Raw genomic sequence first — 23,288 nt, 5'->3', positions numbered from 1 at the left:
TTCCAAGTAACACCCCCAACGAAAGAAATCTTTGAGGCTTGAGGTTCCTCAAAGTTCCATTTTGTTAGAGATGTCATATTGACACATCTGGGAAAACTCGAATCTGAAAGCTTCCAGGGTTTCCCCACCCATAGAAAAGTTCAAGTCCCTGCCCAGCACCCACAAGTCCATCACATGGTCCAATCAAAACACCATCCCAACTGGAGATGCCTCCCAAGTCTAGCCTTCCAGATGCAGGGCAAGATGTCCTTGAACCTCTGAGAAAAGCATGTTATTATGACTATATATCACCCTGCCTCCGTACAATCCCCCCTCCCACAGTAGTAAATGTGGCAGGACTGAAGGCCCAATACAAAATATGGCTTCTAGGCCTGACGGGCATGTTGCTTAGACATTAAATGTCAGGGTTCCCGAATGCCTGAAAATGAGGAAGAAGTTGGAGGTATTTTGGACGGAGAGTGAAGCTTGTTGGCAAAGCACACAGAGAACTTCAAGGAATTGGCCTTCCTTCTTTAAAGCTTTGTCACTACCGTGTTTCCCTGAAAATAAGACCCTGTCTTATATTTTTTTAACTCCGAAATAAGCGCTTGGCCTTATTTTCGGGGAGGTCTTATTACTTTGGGGAGCGTGATGGGGCTCCTCTTGCCGTCTTACCTGATTTCCAGTTCTGTGTTTAAATATTTTCGGGGAGGGCTTATTTTCGGGGGGGAGCTTATTTTAGCGCATGCGCTCAAAAGCCCAATTGGGCTTATTATCAGAGGATATCTTGTTTTCGGGGAAACAGGGTAGAAGGCAAAACCATGAAAGTGCATCTCACTTTGGCCATGTCATGCAAGGGAATTCACTGAGGAAAGCAATTATCTTTGGATGAATTAGCAGTAAAAGGCAACCAAGCCATCAAAGAACATGATGACCGGACATCATCAAAGTTGGTACCAGCCAGAACATAGAAAAACTCAGAAAAGAAGTGCACGATTGGAAACTGTGGAGAGACCCCCAACCAAGAGTCAGACACGACTGAATGGATGACATCGATGTCATTATCTTTAAAGCAAGTGTTCCTCATCCCCATGAGCCATGGTGGCACAGTGGTTAGAATGCAGTATTGCAGGCTATTTCTGCTCACATGGCCAGGAGTTCAATTCCTTCGATCCTGACCGGCTCAAGGTTGACTCAGCCTTCCATCCTTCCGAGGTTGGTAAAATGAGGACCCAGATTGTTGGGAGCCAATATGCTCAGTGGTGGGATTCAACCTGTGTAACAACCGGTTCGCTGAGCGCACACGCTCCAAACACATGCTCCGTGCACACGCAGTGCGTTTGAAAACAGCTCTAAAACTTACCTTCTATTGCAGCCCCAGTGAGTAAAACAGCTGAGCCGCAGCAATCCGCTCTGCCATTCCTATCAGCTGGGCTTCAAACAAAGGAAATATAGGTCGGTATAGCGCAGGGGCGGGCGGGCCCAGCTGATCATCGGAGCGAACCGATTCGCTCTCAGCTGATCATTGGAGCTACCGGTTCGCCCGAACTGGTCCTAACCGGCTGATTCCCACCCCTGAATATGCTGACTTTGTAAACCGCTTAGAGAGGGCTGTAAAAGCACTGTGAAGAGGTATATAAGTCTACGTGCTGTTGCTATCTCTTTGTGTGCTCTTTTTTTTGCAGACCCCCTGTGCCCTGCCAGGTACAAGATCAACTGCCTACTTCACCAGCGAATGGGCTGCGGACCAGATGGGGCACCGAGCTGCGGCTCTTGTTTCCCTGGTCATGAAGAGGATTCCAATGGAAACTGTGTGCCGAAAAAAGGCTCTAAGCATGGTAAGTCCTGTGGGGTTTGAAAGCTTGACCTGGCTAGGTGGCTCAGTGGCTAAGACGCTGAGCTTGTCGATCAGAAAGGTCGGCAGTTCGGCGGTTCGATAGGTCTCCTGCATGAGCAGGGGGTTGGACTAGATGACCTCCAAGGTCCCTTCCAACTCTGTTACTCTTATTATTATTATTATTATTATTATTATTATTGAAGTGTCATCAGCGTCAGAGTTTTTTCAAAATTTTACTGGGAAGAGCAAGGCAACCTGACCCAAGAGGTTCATGACAGCAAAGAGGACTTTCAACCTGGAGTTTAATAAAGGGAGTAGGTTATCCCAACTCTCCTTATTTTCTAGCCTTTGCCCTTTGCAACACATCTTATATTTTAGGAAGATGGTTCTATCCAGGGGTGAAATGCTTCCGGGTCGGACCAGATCACCTGATCCGGTAGCGATTTTTCCCTGTGGTTCAGCGATCCGGTAGCGATCGCCGCCCGGGTGTCATTACTTCCTGGTTTTAACCAGGAAGTAATGTTTTTCTTCTCATGTTTTGTGCATGCACAGAAGATGTGTGCGCGCACATGACATCACCGGTAAGGAAGGTAAGTAGATTTCACCCCTAGTTCTAGCCCAAAGGGGCATGGAGGGAGCCAGAGAGAAAATAGTTTGTGGACCAAAATCAAGAGGCCACTAAACCAGCCGCACATACTCTATATTTCAGTTCCAAAGCATCATCTAAAACCAGTCTGAAGGTTTTATAGAGAAGAGCTACAAAGGTGATTAGGGGACTGGAGGCTAAAACATATGAAGAACGGTTGCAGGTATTAGGCATGGCTAGTCTAGTGAAAAGAAGGACTATGGCAGTGTTCCAATATTTGAGGGGCTGCCACAAAGACGAGGGGGGGGTGTCAACCTATTCTCCAAAGTACCTTGGAGGCAGGACAAGAAGCAATGGATGGAGACTAATCAAGGAGAGAAGCAACCTAGAACCAAGGAGAAATTTCCTAACAGAACAATTAATCAGGGGAACGACTTGCCTCCAGAAGTTGTGGATGCTCCATTACTGGAGGCTTTTAAGAAGAGATTGGACAACCATTTGTCCGAAATGGTGTAGGGTTTCCTGCCAGAGCAGGGGGTTGGACTAGATGACCTCCAAGGTCCCTTCCGATTCTGTTATTCTGTTAAGGTCAAGAATCAAGAAACACTGGAACTGAATAGGGTTGCAATTTTTACATAGTTGTCTTCACAGCTGAAGGTCAACATACCCATGCGAACAGTTCACAGTTGAAGTTTTTGGCCATTAGTATGCAAAGTGGGCTGAAAGAAATGCTCCCAGCAGCCATCTTTTCCTCTGTCCATGGCTTATAAAGTGTTCCACAGCCAGCTCCTACTAGTGGCATTCAGGGTTGGTTGTGACTCACGAGGAATTTAACAGGATCTGTTAAATTCCTCTCTACCCATTCATGGCTACATTCCTGATCTCTTAAGATGCCGATTAAAGTCAAGAAATCCACCACTCTTGACAGCGCTTAAGCTGCTGGCCGATCATCGGAACACCACACAAAAGTGGATGGAAGCGTGGAGTAGCTATTCCCCTCGAGATATTTCTGAGCATATTAATCCTAATAGTATACCTCCAGGATTTAATCTACCCCGACACATATGGGTGACATACAATAGAATTAGAACGACTCATGGGGTGTGTGCCAACTCCTTGTATAAATGGAGAAAGACACCTTCAGCGCAATGTGATTGCGGGGGCCCCCGACGGACTATCCAACATATAGTGAGGGAATGTTCTAACAGAAGGTATCCAGGAGATTTTAGGGACTTCCTCTGAGCAACAACGACAGCTACTGACTGGATCTCCAAACTCGACATTAAACTCTGAAATGTTATTTCTGTTTTCCTCTTAGGTTTTCTTACTGCTTTTTTTAAAAAATTGTTTAATTGTTTTAACCTGTAAAAATGAAGTGTTTTAATATTGTGTGTGACCAGCCATACGCTAAATAAATAAAAGTGACTCACACACCCAAAGAGATTTTCTCTCCCAGTCCCAAGTGATGACCTTGCTATCTGTCACTCCACTCTATGTACCTCCACTTGGAGATTGGCGTATTATTAAAGGATCAGAAGCCAACAGTCGAGATCAGAGAATAAGAGTTGAAAATTCTGCCAACATTGTAAAAACTGGGTACATTATTCTTCCTCTGATCTAAGCCCTGGGTCAAAATAGAAACAAATGCCAACTCTGTATTCTGTTCCTCTGATTTCTGTCTTTCTTCCAATAAAAAGGAATTATGGAGCTGTTTTGTGGCGGAAGGTGAGGTGCCGACGTACCTCATTATTTTTCTGAAGTGTTTTTATATTGCTTGTCATAATTCATCGCCATCATCATAAAACGGGCAATTTTGATTCCACCAGCTAATAAAAGAGGGCTCTTGGCGAAATTAACTGCTGGGAAAAGGATGAGTGGTTGGATTTTTCTGTGTGCTTTTTTCATACTTAAATTTCATCATGTTCCTTTCGTCTTCCATTCAGATTTTTAGTAGTAAAATTTCTGATAAGAAGCAGGTACATCTTGACTTAGGTAAATGGTGCCAGCCCTTCAACATACACCAGAGTAGGACATTTATGAATGCTAATATTACTTTTATTATAAGATTAAAGTAATGCAATCCTGCAAGTCTGAATACATTTACTCCCCCTCCCTCCCTTCAGGAGAACTAGGGAGGGTTTTGTCAGAGAAGCTTTCTCACATTACAGTTCTGTACCAGACTCAGATTCTTTTATCTGACAATTGTTTTGATTGCAGCTCTTCCTCCTGTTCCTCTTGGTAATTCCTTCTCAACTCAGTATATACTGTATAAATCCATCATTGATGTTGATGTTGATGTTACTGCATATTTGTTTATATATTACCGCATATTTGTTTATATATATATATATACAATTATAATTATGATGATGATGATGATGATGTTTGCACGTTTGTATGTTAACATCTTGGACATCTAGAGAGCACACTGCTCAACATAGAAAGGAAATGTATGATATAAAATAATAATAAATATTTATATATTAAAAAAAACTATTGCCTTTGCTCCGCTGTGTTTAACCAGACAATGATTTGCCACCGGTTAAACAAAATTCCAGAATTTTTCAGCCACAATGTACAGATAGTCCTGGACTTATGACCAGTCACTTAGTGACTGTTCAAAGTTACAATGAAACATCCAAAAGCTATTGACAACTCGGTTCTGAAGTGCCTTATCCCCTCCGCAAATCCCGTGGTCATGTGACTGCAGTTTGGGCATTTGGAAACCGGTCCACATTTATGGCTGTTTGCAGTGCCCCACAGTCATGTGACTGTGATTTACAATGTTTTTTCTGTCCATAGGAAACAATGGGTTTGCTTAACAGTTGCTGCTGCTGCCAAAACAAAAACAAAAACAAAACCCTGCTCAAAGCAGGAGACCCTATACCGTTTTCAGTCAAATGGCTGTCCAGTCTCTTCTTAAAAACCTCCAGTGATGGAGCACCCACAACTTCTGACAGCAATTTGTTCCACTGTTTAATTGTTCTCACCGTTAGGTATTTTCTCCTTAGTTCTAAGTTGCTTCTCTCCTTGATTAGTTTCCATCCATTGTTTCTTGTTTTGTTTTTTGGTGCTTTGGAAAATCGTTTGACCCAACTCATCTTTGTGGGAGCCCCTCGAATACTGGAACACTGCTGTCAGGTCACCCCTAGTCCTTCTTTTCTCTAAACTGGCCATACCCAATTCCTGCAACCATTCTTCATATGTTTTATATTAGGAGCAACTAAGATGATTAAAGATGATTAATCTTAAAGAAGAGCAATCTTAGCACTATATCATTTCAGACAAACGGATGTCCAATCTCTTCTTTATTTATTTATTTATTTTATTGAATTTGTATACCACCCTACTCCCGAAGGACTCAGGGCAGTGAACAGCCATAGAATAAAACATATAAATACAAAATTTAAAATAGATTAAAACGAATTAAATAATTTGGCTGAACAAATTTAAAACCCCAATAATTTAAAACCAGATTTAAAATTTCCATTTAAAAAGGGGAAAGACTTAGGCCAGGCCGGCTTGATGAAATAGGAAGGTCTTGAGCGCGCGACGGAAGGTACGCAGATCTGGGATCCTCCGTATCTCCGGGGGGAGCTTGTTCCAGATAGTAGGTGCCCCCACAGAGAAGGCTCTCCCCCTGGGGGCCGCCAGTCGACATTGTTTGGCCGACGGCACCCGGAGGAGCCCCTCTCTATGGGAGCATACTGGTCGGTGGGAGGCTATTGGTGGTAGCAGGCGGTCCCGTAAATAACCAGGTCCTAAGCCTTAAAAGACTTAAAAGTCTCCAGTGATGGAGCACTCACAATTTCTGAAAGCAAAGCTGTTCCACTGGTTGATTGTTCTCACTGTCAGGAAATTTCTCCTCATTTCTAGGTTGCTTCTCTCCTTGGTTAGGTTCCATCCATCCTTCTTTCTTGTCTTGCTTTCTGGTGCTTTGGAGAATAGGTTGACCCTCTCTTCTTTGTGGCAGCCCCTTGAATACTGGAAGACTGCTATCATATCACCCTACTCCCGTGATGGCGAACCTATGGCATGCGTGCCACAGATGGCACGCGTAGCCATATCTGTGGGCACATGAGCATTGCTCTAACTCAGCTTCAGCGCACATGCACATGCAGGCCAGCTGATTTTTGGGCCTTCTGGGCCCACCGGAAGTCGGGAAACGGGCTGTTTCCCGCCTCTGGAAGGCCTCCGGGGGGTGGAGAAAGCTGTTTTCGCCCTCCCCAGGCTCCTAGAAAGCCTCTGGAGCCTGGGGAGGCCGAAAAACAGGCCTACCAGGCCCACCAGGCCAAAAGCGGGGGGAGTGTGTGGGGGGAGCATTTAATTATGGATGTGGGCACGCAGGCGCATGACCCCCCAGTGTTCCCCCTGCTTTTGGCACGCGATGGCAAAAAGGTTAGCCATCACTGCCCTAGTCCTTCTTTTTCACTAAACTAGACAAACCCATTTCCTGCATCCACTCTTCATCTTTATTGCTCTTCTTTGCACTTTTTCCAGAATCTCAACATCAACATGATACTGAATGTCAAACATTAAACACTTGTCCTGCCAGTGTTAGTGTGTGTGTGTGTGTGTGTGTGTGTGTGTGTGTGTGTGTGTGTGTGTGTTTGTGTGTGTTACTGGCTGCACTTCCCCTCTCCATTTCCTCTCTTTCAGAAAGCAAACTCAAAACTCAGAAGAGACCTAATGATTTGCCGGGTCTTTTGCGTTACCTTTTGGCTAAGCATGAAAAGGCATTGCAACCGTCCACGATGGAGACCACCGTACCTGGTATGTAAATTCACCAACTCTTCGTTCTTTCTCCAAAAGGGAACAAATTATTTGGGGTGTTTCCTATCTAACGCAAGGAATCAGCATAAGGGGCCCAATCAAGGGTGGTTCTGCTGGGGGTTCACAGGGGTTCGGGAGAACCTCTAGCTATGATTCTGTGCAGTTCGAAGAACCCGCAAATCCCACTCCTGGCTGGCCCACCCCACCCCTCCCAGGAGTCCCCACGCAGCCCATTTTGGATGCAGGTAAGTGTAGGGCGCGCATGGAGGCTCAGGGAGGGCAAAAAACAGGCCTACCACAAGTTTGGGAAGGCCAGAAAGAGGGCCTCCGGAACCTGGGGAGGCCGTTTTTGCCCTCCTGGAGGCTCAAGGAAAGCCTCCAGAGCCTGGGGAGGGCAAAAACGCCTCCCCGTAGTGCAGGAGGCCTACTAGGCCACTCCCACCATGGCCACGCCCACCCAGCAACCGAGCAGAGAACCTCTTGCTAAAATTTTTGAAGCCCACCCCCGGGCCCAATTCTCTTTAATAATTTCAAATCATTGAACAGATTAATCAAGTAACTATCAAGGAGGAAACCACACACAGACACACACGCACTAATACTGGCAGAGCAAGTGACTGCATACAGGTAGCTCTTCACTTAACAACCGTTCCTTTAGTGATCGTTTGAAGTTACACTGGCACTGCACAAAGTGACTTATTGTTGTTTTTCACACCACTGTTGTAGCTTCTCCATAGTCACGTGATTAAAATTCGCACGCTTGGCAACTGGCATGTATTTATAATGGTAACTTACAGTGTCGTGGGGTCATGTGATCACCATTTTAAGAGCCATGGTGGCACAATGGTTAGTATGCAATATTGCAGGCTAATTCTGCTGACTGCCGGCTGCCAGTGGTTCGGTAGTTCGATTCTCACTGACTCAGACTTCCATCCTTCCGAGGTGGGTAAAATGAGGATCCAGATTGTTGGGGGCAATAGGCTGACTCTGTAAACCCCTTAGAGAGCGCTGTAAAGCCCTGTGAAGTGGTATATATTGTATGAAGTATGCTATTGCGATTATTTGCAACCTTCCCAGCCAACTTCCAACAAAGAAAGTCAATGGAGAAGCCAGATTCACTTATTATTAATTTAACAACTGTAATGATTTACTTAACAACTGTGGCAAGACAAGGGCAAATGTCACTTAACGATCCTCTTGCTTAGTAACAGAAATTTTGGGCTCAATTGTGGTCGTAGGTCGAGGGCTACATGTGTAAGATTAGAGTCTGCTTTGCATTCATTTCTAAGTGCATTTAGTATTTGCATAATAATGCCATGCCTTGGAATGATTCATGATTCAAGAGATTGTTGGGTCATGTGGCACCTTCTGATTGCCACCGTCATGGAAACTTTGGCACAGAATTTGGAGAGCTTGACTCTGGATTGTGCTTCACCCCACTCCTCAAATTACATGGCAATGTCTACTTTCCAATGAATTTTAATCCAAAGCATTGAGCCAGTCTCTCTCTCTATATATATTTATTTCCCTGTCTCTCTGACATTTGTACTGCCTGGAAGTAAGATTGAATATGCATTATGATTTTATCCACTATCTATTTTTATCTCTTAACTGTGTTGGAAAATGAGATCATTTCCAGTTCAAACTGCATCCAGCATTTTCCCAGTCATTCCCCGCATCCAGATGAGAGCAAGCACACATACCCTTCAGTTCAGTATTCCCTAGGCTTATTGATTAAACATCAACAAATGTAAATAATAATAATAATAATAATAATAATAATAATAATAATAATAATAATAATAATAATAATATTCTGTTTCCCCTAAAATAAGACATCACCTGATAATAAGCCCAATCGGGCTTTTGAGTGCATGTGCTAAAATAAGCCCCCCATGAAAATAAGCCCTCCCCGAAAATAAGCCCTCCCCAAAAATATTTAACCGCATGCGCAGCCATTCCTCGCCATTTCCCCTGATTAGGGTGACAGAGGTGGAAATCAGGTAAGATAGCAAGAGGAGCCCCATCTTGCTCCATGCACCCCAAAATAATAAGACATCCCCTAACATAAGGCCAAGCACTTATTTCGAGGTTCAAAAAATATAAGACAGGGTCTTATTTTCAGGGAAACATGGTAATAATAATAATAATAATAATAATAATAATAATAATAATAATAATAATAATAATAAGAAGAAGAAGAAGAAGAAGAAGAAGAAGAAGAAGAAGAAGAAGAAGAAGAAGAAGAAGAAGAAGAAGAAGAAGAAGAAGAAGAAGAAGAAGAAGAAGAAGAAGAAGAAGAAGAAGAAGAAGATAAAAGGCAGGGAAAATAAGGAAGAGGGGAAAACATATGAGCTGCAGGCCAGAATTTACATTCTCTCGATCAAAAGGCACAGCATTTTCCAGAGCAATGTTTCTTAGACTTGGTGACTTTAAAATGAGTGGACTTCAACTCCCAGAATTCCCTAGAATTGAAATCTACCCATCATAAAGTTGTCAAGGTTGAGAAATCCTGTTCCAAACCCACAGGAAATGGTACTCGAGAGTTTGCATAAACAACCCTGAAGGAAATGGCCTTCAGTTCTTCCAGTTATAGCTAGATGGATGGATGGATAGTAGAATAGTCGAATAGGAATAGAAAGGTAGACACCAGGCAATCCCTCTACTATTGTATATCTGGAGGAAAACAACTGAATGGATGGGGATGGGGATTATTTCTTAATTATTTTTCTCACCTAGAGTAAAAATTAGCTCACAGACTAAAGACAGAATATCACACTTGTTGTCAGTTCCTTATCATCTCTGAGCAACATTGCTTACTGGACTATATTTCCAAAAATGTTTAGAATTTGGCCTATTTTCAAATTTTAAGCTTAGCTCTGCTGTTAGATTGATGAAACTATCGCAAAGACTTGTCTCACAGAGAAATTTGCAGGATCTGGTACTAAACAGCAGCGAATAGAAAGCAGGCAGGGGGAAAAATGGCATTCTTTAAAATTAATGTCTTTTGATTTTACAGGTATTACTGAGGTATTTGAACCATCCAGCTCTCAGACTGACTTCCCGACTTCTCAGCCAACAAGCGTTTCCTATTCTGGGAACACTTCTGCAGTTTCCTCTCAGTCATATGAAATCACTCCAATTTCAGCCACCATACCACCAAGGAGAGTAAGAGTGGACTTCAAACAGAGGTCGCGTCCTCCAGTTACTAGCATGAATAAAGCGGTGACTCTTAGTGAGTAGACTGACTAATTGACCATAGGAGAACGGGCAGAGTCTGGGGGTGGAGTCAAGAGAGTAACCAGCCTAGAGTCATTACATTCTCATAAGCAGTCTAAGAAGAGCTGTGGGTGGCGCAGTGGTTAGAATGCAGTACTGCAGGTTATTTCTGCTGACTGCCGGTTGCCTGCAATTTGGCAGTTCAATTCTCACCAGCTCAAGGTTGACTAAGCCTTCTATCCTTCCGAGGTCAGTAAAATGAGGGCCCAGATTACTGGGGGCAATATGCTGACTCTGTAAACTGCTTAGAGAGGGCTGTAAAGCACTGTGAACCAGTATATAAGTCTTAAGTGCTATTGCTATTGCTAAGTTTAACTCATCTTGAATTCTGTTAACTCTTACCTAGCACCAATTTAGTGCTGACCATTAGTTGACTAGATCCTTAATATATAGGCATGAGCAATAAATTAACTTAACTAGATCTTAACATGTGGTCCTGATTCTTTGTGACTGACATTGACTGGCTGGTTGCCCACAGAACCGGTAGTAGAAATATTTGAATTCTACCACTGGCCCACAGGCCAGATGCATCACACGCTGGCCACGCCCACACCTGATTTAGCAAAGGGGGGAAAAAATCCTGATAAGTCATGTGATGCCTCCGTGACGACGTGAGTTTGACACCCCTGGACTAGAAGACCTCCAAGGCCCCTTCCAACTGTTACTCTGTTAATACCGTGGTCTGTTTAACTTTGTAGGTATAGACACATCATGGTGTTTGAGTATCATTTCCAGGGCCTTCATGGCTGCTCTACTAAGTGCTAGCCTGCAGCATATTTCTTGACTGCTTGTTCCTTTACTGTGGATGGTTGATCTTGAACAGGAGACGCTATGATGGCTTCATTGAAGAGTAGAATTTTGATAGCTTCATTGTCAATTTTAAGGCTGCTTTTTTGCACCTGTTGGCATTAGTTTAGTCTTCTTTTAGGGAACCAGAAAAGATGGGGCAAGAACGAGGAGAAGAGCTGAATGGTGAAATGTTTGTGTTTGCATAGCTGGCAAAGCAGTGTTTTGTCATATCCTTGTGGGTCCAACCCTCAGAGTTGTTCATTATGTTCCTTTCAGCTCTTGTGGTCATGTGCACAGTGACAGGAGTCTCTGGATTGGTGGTTGCAGCCATTTGCTGGTACAGGTATGAATCTGATCATTGTTCTGACCTAGGCTTCCTGAGAGAGTAAAAAGCACACGATTAGTCCCCAAAACCCTCTTTTTATTTCAACGGCTGTGAATTCTGTTCATTCCCAGCCCGTGATGAGTCACAAATAGTTTGTAAAGAGTCCGACAGAAGTCTGCCACAGTCCTTCGGGATAAGGCGGATAAGCACCCGCCTTTATCTCCCTTGACACGCTGCCAAAGACCTAATTGGCAATTAGCTTTGCAAGGCCACATGGAGCACAGAGTCAAAACAGAGCTTCAGAATTTAAACCGATCAGAACGAACAAAGTTGCTTCCTACAAAGGCTCATGTCCCTTTGCTCCACCTTTATGTCTTATGGGAGGGGCCAATCATCTCCAAGCCTTACTCCCAAGTCGCCCCTTTTGTCTTAACTGATCTTGCCTTCTGGCAGCTCTGCACATGTGCGCACTGGGAACAAGCTGCCCCTGTTCCTCTGCCTCACTGACGTCAGACTTTGGAGGCTCCGGAGTCAGCACATAACTCCCAGATGGCCCTGGCCCCATCTCTGCCTCCAACGCAGAACCCTCGTCCGAGCCTTCCCCAGATTCCAGGACTGGCCCATTGTCCTCCCCAGCCTCCTCACTGTCTGACTCTGCTGCCAGCTCCGCAGGCTGCTGGCAGACCACAACAATCGCCCCCTTTTTCATATATTCTTTCTCTATTATTATAATGATCACTATTTTCATGTTTGAGGTGGGAGAAACAGACTAGCACTGATGATGTTACCTAGTTAGGGTAATAAAACATTTGCAAGAAAATAAGCAAGCTCAGAGAGCACCGAGGACACCTTGGGAGAAGCTCTGCCCATGATCAGTAAAATTCCTTTATTCCTTGTTTTTCCTATTGCTGAGGGGGAACTGGGCTGCAGATTTAATGATCTATGAATCGGGAAAATGAGAACAATGCGTTGGGAGTTATTCCTATTTTTTGTTGTTGTGTTTCACTCAAAACATTTATGATTAATTTGCAGGCTTCAGAAAGAAGTACGCTTGGCTCAAAAGATGGCATACACAGCTACTCGGGGGAACCAGTACCGATACCATCAACCCAGTGCAGTACGTTGGCTTTGCAAAATGGGATTTGTTAATGAAAGATGAAGACCTTGCTTATAGGATATGTTATATATACTGTAGCATGTTGTGTTTATGGTTTGGAAATCATAGTTCATGTTGTATCGTATGAACTCAATCAAATGGGGCTTAGTAGATTGTGTTCAATGGAATGAAAATGAGGAGGAGGGGGAGGGGGAGGGGGGAAGAGGATATTCTAGTAGTCATTGCTTTCTCATAAAATAGAACAGAATAGAACAGAACAGAACAGAACAGAACAGAACAGAATTGAATGGAATTCTTTATTGGCCAAGTGTGATTGGACACACAAGGAATTTGTCTTTGGTTCATATGCTCCCAATGTACATAAAAGAAAAGATACATTCGTCAAGAATCATAAGGTACAACACTTAAAGATAGTCATAGGGAACAAATAAGCAATCACATCATATTAGGAAACAGTCAATAGTCTGTTAATAGTTTTATTAATTTATAATATGACATATAAAAAAAATGGAAAAGCAAATATTTGGGGAATTAGGCATTGACTTCTGACTCCTTTGGTGCAGTAAATTAAGGCATTAAGCTCTACCCTCAACTTTTTTTACTTTTTCATAATCATAGAAACTAGCCATTTCTATAACAACAAATCTATCTAATTGGTAAATCCCAAAATCAAAGTTTCCAGAGGATATTCTAGTGGTCATGAATGATGACAGTTGGATAACGTCCCAGAGATCAGAGTTAGGTTGAATTGGTATTCTTGCCTACAGGGCTCCAAAAATCAGGAAAGACATATTGAGCCTCTTCTAAACTTTTTCTTTATTGTTCCTCGCCCATAGACAGAAATCTTGCCAAACTAAAGCAGGCTACTTTGCACCCCAGGCCATATATTCTGGGAAGTGTTAAGGAGGAGCTGTTTTCACATCCTTTTTCTCCGTCACAAACTATTTAAATTGTATTGTCTATTGATTGCTACCAGGGGTGGGATTCAAAAATGTTAGCAACCGGTTCTCTGCCCGGTTGCTGGGTGGGCGTGGCCATGGTGGGCCTGGCCTACTCAGCCTCCTGCACCATGGCCGGGGGGGGGGGGAGTGTATTTTTGCCCTTCCCAGGCTCTGGAGGCTTTTTTTGAGCCTCCAGGAGGGCTCCAGAGGCCCTCTGGAGGCCAGAAACGGGCCCGTTTCCAGACTTCCAGAACTTCCTGGGAAGCCCGTTTTTTGCCCTCCCAGCGTCTCCATGCAGACCCTGCACTTACCTGGCATCCAAAATGGGTCGCGTGGAGACTCCTAGGAGGGGAAGGGTGGGGTGGGAGGGACAATATTCCATCATAATTGTCTTGCCTATCAGCTTTCAGAAGAGACATTGGGTTGGTGGAGGATGCTTGAGAAGATGATTTTCCTGATCTCATGAGGCTCTCCTTAATCATCTTCTGTTCCTCTTTTTCAGTATATGGATTCCAGGCTAGCACAGTCTTGTCAAGTCCACCACTATCAGCATCGGAAGAAACTTCTTACTGGTGAAGAGTAAGTGTTTTTCTCTAGAACTTTCCCTGGAGGTGGGAGGGAATGGGAGAGCTGCGAGAATGGAGCAAGTCTCAGAACTGGAAAAGCCATGGCTCCTTGGGACAGAGGACACGGGAGAGCAGAACTTTCATCTCTCTCTTTATCTCAAGAGAAAAGATCTCTAGGTTGGGGGATATCTTTAAAAGATTTGTTTTCCAGAGCTGGGAAACAGATCTCCCAACGCTGAGCAGACAAACACTTGATCACTTAGGACAGTGGTCTCCAACCTCGGCAACTTTACGACTTGTGGACTTCAACTCTCAGAATTCCTCAGCCAACGCATGAGCTCATTAAAAAGAGCTTCAGCCTTCCTGTGAAATTGACTTCTTAGTCTGGTCTACCTGATGACGCTAACTAACCGATGAGGACTCTATGATCTCTGTAACATCCCATCACTTTTATCTTGTGTTCTTCTCCCCAGGAGACAATCTCCCAAAACAGTGGAACCGAACCCTACAGAATCAGAGAGTGAAAATGGAGACTATACTGTATATGAATGTCCTGGATTGGCCCCGGTATGTAATGGATGGATGGATGGATGGATGGATGGATGGATGGATGGATGGACAGGTAGTCCTCAACTTACAACAGTTCATGTAGTGACAGTTCGAAATTGCAACAGCACACTGAAAAAAGTGAGATATGAACGCTTTTCACACTTACGACCACTGCAGTATCCTTATGGTCATGTGATCAAAATTCAGGCGCTTGGCAACTGGCTCATATTTATGATTATTGCAGTGTCCTGGGGTCAGGTGACCTTCGGACAAGCAAACTCAATGAGGAAGCCAGATTCACTTAACAACCTTCTTCCTAACTTAATAATTGCAGCGATTCACTTAAGAAATGCGGTAAGAAAGGTCGTAAAATGGGGCAAAACTCACTTACCAAGCAAAACTCACTTAGCAACAGAAATTACAGGCTCAATTGTGGTTGTAAATCAAGGCTTACCTGTATTTGCAATAGTGAGAAGCGGTATACCACAGAGGTAGTATTCAGCTGGTTCAGACCGGTTCGGGCGAACTGGTAGTAGAAATCACGGGTGGCCCTGCCCACCCGCCCCAGCTCTATGCTGTCTTATTTAGGCACATTTTTGAGGCCGGGCGCATGCGTAGAGGGCTGGGCGCATGCGCGGAAGACTGGGCACATGCGCGGAAGGCTGGGCGCATGCACAGAAGGCAGGCATGCGCACAAACCGGGGGGCGCGCTGCGAAGCAAGCATGTGTGCGGCAAACCAGTAGTAACAAAATGTGAAACCCACTGCTGGTATACAAAGATAGTAAATATATAAAGTATCTCTTTTAATGGCTTTAATTCACCAAGACATAATCTACTTATCCGAGTGAATAAGCAAGGCCCATATTTTACAATCTAGCATAATCTAGATAAGAAGTAACAACAAAGCCTCAGGTGTCCTGCTAAACAATAACAACTGGAGTGGAGACACAACTTTGCAAACAGTTCTTAGCCAAATTGCTCAATAAGCGGTCAATGTGAGACTACCCTTTATGCAATTTGATCGATATCATTTTAATGAGTTTTTATGTTTTAAACTGCTCTGGAGGCGTTACATCTAACAAGACCAAAAGCCACTAGGATGACTTTCAAGAGAATAAGTATACTGGGCTGAATTTTTCTTCGGAAAATGTTAGTAATGTGTTAACTTTATCGTAGTTCTTTTGAGATTGTTGGGATACATATTTTGCATTGACCTCTTAACACACTCCAGTCCAGTGATGGGTTTCAAATATTTTTACTACCGGTTCTGTGGCATGGCTTGGTGAGTGTGGCTTGATGGACGTGGCATGGGAAGGATACTGAAAAATCTCCATTCCCACCCCACTCCAGGGGAAGGATACTGTAAAATCTCCATTCCCTCCCCAATCCAGGGGAAGGTTACTGCAAAATCCCTATTTCCTCCCGATCAGCTGGGACTCGGGAGGCAGAGAATAGATGGGGGCAGGGCCAGTCAGAATTTTTACTACCGGTTCTCCGAAGTACTAAAAATTTCCGCTACCCATTCTCCAAAACTGGTCAGAATCTGCTGAAACCCACCTCTGCTCCAGTCCCGAGCTTCCCCTACCCCCAATCCATACCTTTAAGCACAGCCAAGAAACTATTCCTAGTTATAATAAGGCAATAAACCACCATTCGTCCACCCTTCCATTCGTCCACCTTCCATCCAGCCTTCAGAAGTTGTGGGCACTTCATCACTAGGGCTTTTTAAGAAGAGACTGGACAGTCACTTGTCTGAAATGATAGGATCTCCTGCTCAATCAGGGGGCTGGACTAGAAAACCTCCGAAGTCCCTTCCAGCTCTATTCTGATTCTGATTCATTCATCCACCCTTCCCCTCCCTATTTCGGCTGACAAAGATCCTGCCAGGGAATTGTGCAGCAAGTGTCCAAATGAAGTCAGAGACACTGACACAAACTTGTAAATTTTATATAGATAGATATATTTTACATTTATATTTACAGTAGACAAGATAGTCAGGAACACAGGAACACCATGATGTAAATCTAAATAGCATATAGAGCACACAAAAGAAAATGGCGGGGGAAAAGGGGAAATCCCCTGCATATTTTTGCTGATAAAGTTCCTTTGCCTTTTAAGCATTGTAATAAAGATAAAGATAAAGGTTCCCCTCACACATATGTGCTAGTCATTCCCGACTCTAGGGGGTGGTGCTCATGTCCGTTTCAAAGCCGAAGAGTGCTATCCGAAGACGTCTCCGTGGTCATGTGGCTGGCATGACTAAACGCCAAAGGCGCACGGAACGCTGTTATCTTCCCACCAAAGGTGGTCCCTATTTTTCTACTTGCATTTTTTTTTACGTGCTTTCGAACTGCTAGGTTGGCAGAAGCTGGGACAAGTAACGGGAGCTCACCCTGTTACGCGGCACTAGGGATTCGAACCGCTGAACTGCCGACCTTTCGATCGACAAGCTCAGTGTCTTAGCCACTGAGCCACTGCATCCCTAAGCATTGTAATAGTAGATAGCTATATACAGAGATAGCTGCGGTTCTATAGGAATTAATTGAATATACCAAAACGGTTAATATGTATAGGTGGACAACCTTTTTCTAGGTATAACTGGGCCTTGGTAAAAAAAAGTATTTTAAGCCTTTGGGATAGTGGGAAGAACAATTATGTGAAAGCAGTAAGGACACAATGTTTGATTCTCTTTTAGTATTTTCCCTTTCCCTTTTAGTAAAATAGAAGCATTAAATCACACACGTTTGTCTGATTACTTTTCAAATGGGGGGGGGAAGCCCTCATAATTGGATAGTTTGCCACCAGTTTCAACAGCTGGATTATGGATGGCCCCAGGGAATGGAGAAAAGAGGCTCAGGATATCTTGCCTGTGAATCACAGGTTGTGGAGCTCCAGGTTATATGCTAAAATGAGTTATTTTGTACCTAAGTCACATTAGACCCACCTCTCTGGGCTGTAGTTAGATTTGATGCTGAAGACTTGCTAAATGGAGTAGGAGGTGAGGGGGGGGGTTTGCCTTCTAAAATTCATATGACCATCTTAAAAGCACAACTCTGGGCAGCTCACAACTAGTTCACACAGTCAAAAACATAAAAATTAAACAATAACCCTAAAACTGGACAAAGATGAAGTTAAAAATAATCCAATACAAAATTACTTTGGTATAGCTAATAATCCCACAATGGAATGGAGTGGAGTGGAGTGGAGTGGAGTGGAGTGGAGTGGAGTGGAGTGGAGTGGAGTGGAGTGGAGTAGAGTAGAGTAGAGTAGAGTAGAGTAGAGTAGAGTAGAGTAGAGTAGAGTAGAGTAGAGTAGAGTAGAATAGAATAGAATAGAATAGAATAGAATAGAATAGAATAGAATAGAATAGAATAGAATAGAATAGAATTATTTATTGGCCAAGTGTGATTGGACACACAAGGAATTTGTCTTGGTGCATACGCTCTCGGTGTACTAAAAGAAAAGATACATTCGTCAAGAATCATAAGGTATAACACTTAATGATAGTCATAGGGAAACAGTCAATTTAAATCTTAAGGATACCAGCAACAAGGTTACAATCAGACAGTCATAAGTGGGAGGAGATGGGTGATAGGAATGATGAGAAGATTAATAGTAATTACAAACACACCTAGTCCCAAAGGTGCTTTTTCAAGAGGCAACTGGACTTTGTTTCTCCTTGAAGACATTTCTTCAGTTCAGCTTCTTTGGAGGAGAAGCGAAAAAACTTCAAGGAAAAACAAAGAAAATCCAGTTGCCTCTTGAAAAAGCACCTTTGGGACAACCATGATCTGGATGACTGAGAATCTTCATAGTCACAAACACGTATTTTGGGCTCCCCTAGCATCCCAGTATTATAATGCCTGGGTAGAAAACCAGGTTTTTAGTAACCTTCAGAAGGCCAAAGAAAGACCCTCTTAATCTCAGGATGGAGGCTGTTCCATAAGGACTACTTAATCTTAAATAGCTTCCATCCCCTTCGATACATGGGGAAGATGTAGACCTAATCGATTTCTGGCTGGAGAGTGGAGAATTCCAAAGTAATGATAAAAATACCCAAGATAAGATTCTTGCCTACTGCATCAAGTAGCCATTGATTGATTAGATATATAAGGCGATGTAGATATATAACACGATGTAGTATAAAAAACAAACCATACATAAAAAAGATTTAGAAAACCCCCCACGTGTAACAATGGCCTAACTCTTTTAAATTGTTTTAGATTTTTAAATTGTTTAATTATGGGTCTTAATACAGGGGTGTTTTTAATTGTGGGCCAAATTAATTTAATTGGATTTTAATACTGTTTTTAAATTTTGTATTTCTTGTGTTTTATCTGTTGGCTGTTCACTGCCCCGAGTCCTTTGGGAGAAGGGCGGTATATAAATATAAACAATAAAAATAAATAAAATAATAATCAGATACATAAATGCATAATATAAAGGCATGACTAGCATACAATAAAACAACTAAAAGGGCATTCTCAGAATTAAACCATGTGAGGAGAGAAAGGGGTCATGCTCAGAATCAGCTCTGTGCATGGTAAGAGCAGGAGGGGTAGGGGTAGGGGTAGGGGTAGGGGTAGGAGGAGGAGGAGGAGGAGGAGGAGAAGGAGAAGGAGAAGGAGAAGGGAAGGAAGGAAGGAAGGAAGGAAGGAAGGAAGGAAGGAAGGAAGGAAGGAAGGAAGGAAGGAAGGAAGGAAGGAAGGAAGGAAGGAAGGACAACTTTGAGTTGAACTCAGCTCCTACTCTGTGCAATAAAAATGGAGTGGTTTGCCCGTGTGGTTTTTTCTGGGTTTTTTCTGTTTTTAAACTTCCAAGTCTGGTCTGATCATCTCCATCTTAATAGTCCCATCGAATAACTAACCAGATGTATCCATCTGAGGAGCGTTTAAAACTAGAGAACAAGTAAGGAGATTAAAGAAAGAGATAGGAATCCAGAAATATTTCATATTTGCATATGCAGACAAAGTTCTAGCTTCAAGTCTCACCTCCAGGTTTGGGTGGACGTTGGCTGAGATGTCTTCCGTGACTTCTCTCTTTGAGTGTTCACTGACTTCACTTCCTCCACACAAAGCTGTGGTTCCTTTCCTTTGTTCATTCCGGTTTGCTTCCTACCAACTGCAAAGCAAAAAAATTGACATGGTTTCAAGGGCAAATATCTAACCATCCCAATCAGGCTCTATATACATGAGGTTTCAGGATCTGATGAGTTAGTTCTTGAGTTGCAACCATAATGGAGCCTGCCCATTACCGTTGCAAGCTGTAACAGGCATAAAACCATCATCAATCATGTAATGACGTTTTTTGCAATGGTCATTAAGCAGAGACTATGGTCTTAAGTGCAAAAACTGCAGTTTTTAAATGGACCCATTGTTTGTTATGGCGTACTTTTATCAAAAACCAGAAATGCCATTTTCATCAAAACTGTGGTATGGCCATGGGGTGCTGCAAATACCCGTAGATGCCACCATGTTGCCAAGCACACAAACTGCAATAATGTGATCAGGTGGAGAACCATCAGAACTTTCAGATCCTGGATCATAAGTCCTCTTTTTCAGGTAACCCCTAACTTTGACTGGCTGTAAATACAGGGTTACCTGGATGCTTGGATAATTTCCATATTAGACATTGTTTGCCCAGCTGGCCCAAAACAGTGGGCTTTCCTAATTTAATAACTTTGCACAATTGTAAGAGAAACACGGTAGATCTCTTGGCATATTGTAAAGCTCACATTTCGTATGATAAGAGTTCAGAGTTCAATTCTGTTACAAAGGGATTAGCTAAGTGTAGGGATATTGTTCACGGTACAAGTAGAAAAATCAAAGGTGAATGCTCTTTTAATGGAGAAAGAAAAGAAAACTTTCCCTGCATAAAGTTAAACCTAAAATATGATAAAGTTAACCTAAAATATTTTCCTTTGAGATACTATCATGGTACCGATGAGAAATTTATTTGTTTATTTTTATTATTTTATTTATTTTATTTTATTCAATTTGTATACCGCCCTTCTCCTAGTGGACTCAGGGCGGTGCACAGCCAAAACTAAAAGACATAACAATACAAAATTTAAAATTATTAAAAGAATTATATACTTTGGCCCAATTATAAAACAATTCGAATTGAAACCCATTTACAGATTAAAAGCTAAACAACTAAAAAACTAAAAAGGGGGGGGGGTTATCCCTCCTTTATTAACTCAAGACGGTGCACATACCCAATACTCCTTCCTCCTCCTCTTTTCCCCACAATAAGAATCCTGTGAGATAGGTTGGGCTGATCTCACTGCTTTCAAAGGGACATGTTCAAACATGTACTTTACCTATCCAGTGATGGAGATGGCAATGTAGTAGACATTGACCCCTAGTCTTGCATTATCCCCTCTTTTAAAAGAATGCTTTGATTAATTTAGTGTCTTCTTCTCTTTTCAGAGTGGAGAAATGGAGATCCACAACCCTCTCTTCGACACCTCCACCCTCCACCGATGTCCCCCCTAATTACCCTCCTGTTTTTCTTCCTTCCTTCATCTTATCTTGTCATCTTCTGGATCCACGTAGGAAAGATTCAAACTTACAAACACCCCCAAGGTGCCGTCTGTCTGTCCTCTTCCTTTGAGGGGAAATCATATCCATCCCACCTATTCCTATATCCTCTCATGCTAATACTACGGGAATGCTTTCAGGCTTTTAGGAGATTTTCTATCATAGCTTTGCTTCAGTTGAAGGTCTTCTGACAATGAACTTTTATCCTGGAAGTTACTATTATCGTTTGGAGATCTTGATTCAAGCTCTCCTAATGCCATCAACTCAACTTGAACTGGAAGGGTTTATTATTGTATCCAATCTAGCTGTGGAGATTTAAGGAGCAGAAGACTTCATTTGTCATGTACCAAAAGAGAATGGAGAGGCACGTTTAGAGGACTAAGATTGACCCAAAGCATTTTGCTCATCAGTGGTGTCCACTCTTTCCGGGACGATATATATATATATACATAGTGTATATAATATACAAGCTAGTCAATTTGTCGTGTCACCGGAGGCGGAAAATCCCATAAAACACCTCTCCTCGGCAATAATAATATTAATAAGAGCAACAGTATATAATTTGCTACATTTTCATGATGATAACTTAAGTCTCCTGTCTCGCTTTGCTCCATGGTTGGAATAGACCTTGTCCCACCCCAGCTCCATATGTCATCTGGGTGCTGTTGCTGGATAGATATAATTTTAAATGAAAAAAAATGCACACTTCTATCTGAGGCCACCTGTTAAGCATCGGGGAGATCAGGAGCTTCAGGCAGTTCAAATGAATATAAAGATTTATTGCAAGCTTAAGTTCTTGAGAAAAATCTGGCCAAATGACCATTAAGAGAGTTAAGAAAGGAATTCAAGGTAGGTTGGACTTAAATCTCTTGCAGGCACAAAGGAACTCGTGACTTATGATGGTTTGACCCCTCCCTCGGGCTCAGCCTGGTCATCCCCTACACCATCACTCCTTCTAGAATGAGTTTTGCAAGTTCCTTCTAGAATGAGCTTGCAAGTTCAACAAAGCTGGGGCTAGGGACCTGATGGTGTTTTTTATTTATGTATGTATTTATAAAACCATGCTGTTATTTTTAAGAGTCTTAAGCAATGAATAATGCTAAAATATTCCATTGCAACCCAGCGGCCAAAACGTACGAAAAGCAAGGTCTTGGGGGAGATTCACCATTCCTGAAGTTCTCTCCACTCATCCTTGAGCCAGCTGAAACTGATGTTGCTTTTCCCTTCCTGGTATTTTTCTCCTCTTCAACTATTTGACAATCACAGAGTGAGGCGGCAGATGCCCTGTGTGGATTGGATATCATGCACTCTATATAATAACATGTGTTAGCCATCCAAATCTTGCTTGTTTATGGCTTCCGCTGCAGGACCTGACTTATCTTAGACGTTGGAGTCATTGATCACAAGACCAAGAGATCACACTAGTCTTCTCTACTTGGATGATTTTTCATAGGTGGATTTGTTTGTGGCAAACAAGATTTTGGGATTGTATATAAAGGAAGGAGAGGGAAGAGCAATAAGATGTTTCTGTAGAGAGCTTCTCTTTCGGGACTGCAGACAAACTCCCAAAAGTTTGTCATAGAGACAAGATGCTCATTGAATATCACCCCATCCTCAACACACAGACCTAATCTCTCCCGTTGTGTGTCAATGTGCTGTTTTTTCCTATTATTATTATTATTTTCATCTACTGAAGTCAGTGGTCAAGTCAAAAGGAGGATTTGGGGGAATCCAAAACGCTGAAAGAACTTTTTTTTTAACAGATTCATATTTCTGCCTTAAAATGATCCTTTGATAGTTTCAAATTCATACTTCAGATGCGTAAATCCTGGGCAATTGAATCCCCTTCCCCTTGGCTAGAAAGCAGCTCTCATTTGCATGAAAGGCTCGATATGAGAGGCCCACGGATGTGTTTTGGGGTCCCTGCCTCACTTTGTTGCAACTTGGTGAGAATCGAGGAACAGAGCACTTAAGATACTCTAGATCAGCGGTCCCCAAGCTTTT

The 23,288-nt window shown here is 42.8% G+C and overlaps 1 protein-coding gene across 3 annotated transcripts in view; it reads left to right on the top strand.

Annotated features, from left to right (window-relative positions):
- The window catches only part of LOC117667942 (neural proliferation differentiation and control protein 1-like), a 61,364-nt gene extending 38,441 nt beyond the window's left edge, over positions 1-22,923 (top strand). For all 3 annotated transcript variants that reach the window (XM_034421560.3, XM_034421559.3, XM_034421561.3), the window contains 8 exons: positions 1,665-1,817; positions 7,062-7,175; positions 10,195-10,410; positions 11,520-11,586; positions 12,601-12,685; positions 14,129-14,205; positions 14,666-14,759; positions 21,174-22,923. In XM_034421560.3, the coding sequence (XP_034277451.1) occupies positions 1,715-1,817; positions 7,062-7,175; positions 10,195-10,410; positions 11,520-11,586; positions 12,601-12,685; positions 14,129-14,205; positions 14,666-14,759; positions 21,174-21,239 (822 nt within the window). In that variant the 5' untranslated portion in view covers positions 1,665-1,714 and the 3' untranslated portion in view covers positions 21,240-22,923. The remainder of the gene's footprint in view (positions 1-1,664; positions 1,818-7,061; positions 7,176-10,194; positions 10,411-11,519; positions 11,587-12,600; positions 12,686-14,128; positions 14,206-14,665; positions 14,760-21,173) is intronic.
- Positions 22,924-23,288: the final 365 nt, after the last annotated feature.

The sequence above is a fragment of the Pantherophis guttatus genome, chromosome 2 (genome assembly GCF_059756535.1).
Source record: "Pantherophis guttatus breed Tessera chromosome 2, ASM5975653v1, whole genome shotgun sequence".
NCBI classification, from domain to species: Eukaryota; Metazoa; Chordata; class Lepidosauria; order Squamata; family Colubridae; genus Pantherophis; species Pantherophis guttatus.
This window is presented reverse-complemented; position numbering and strand designations above follow the sequence as displayed.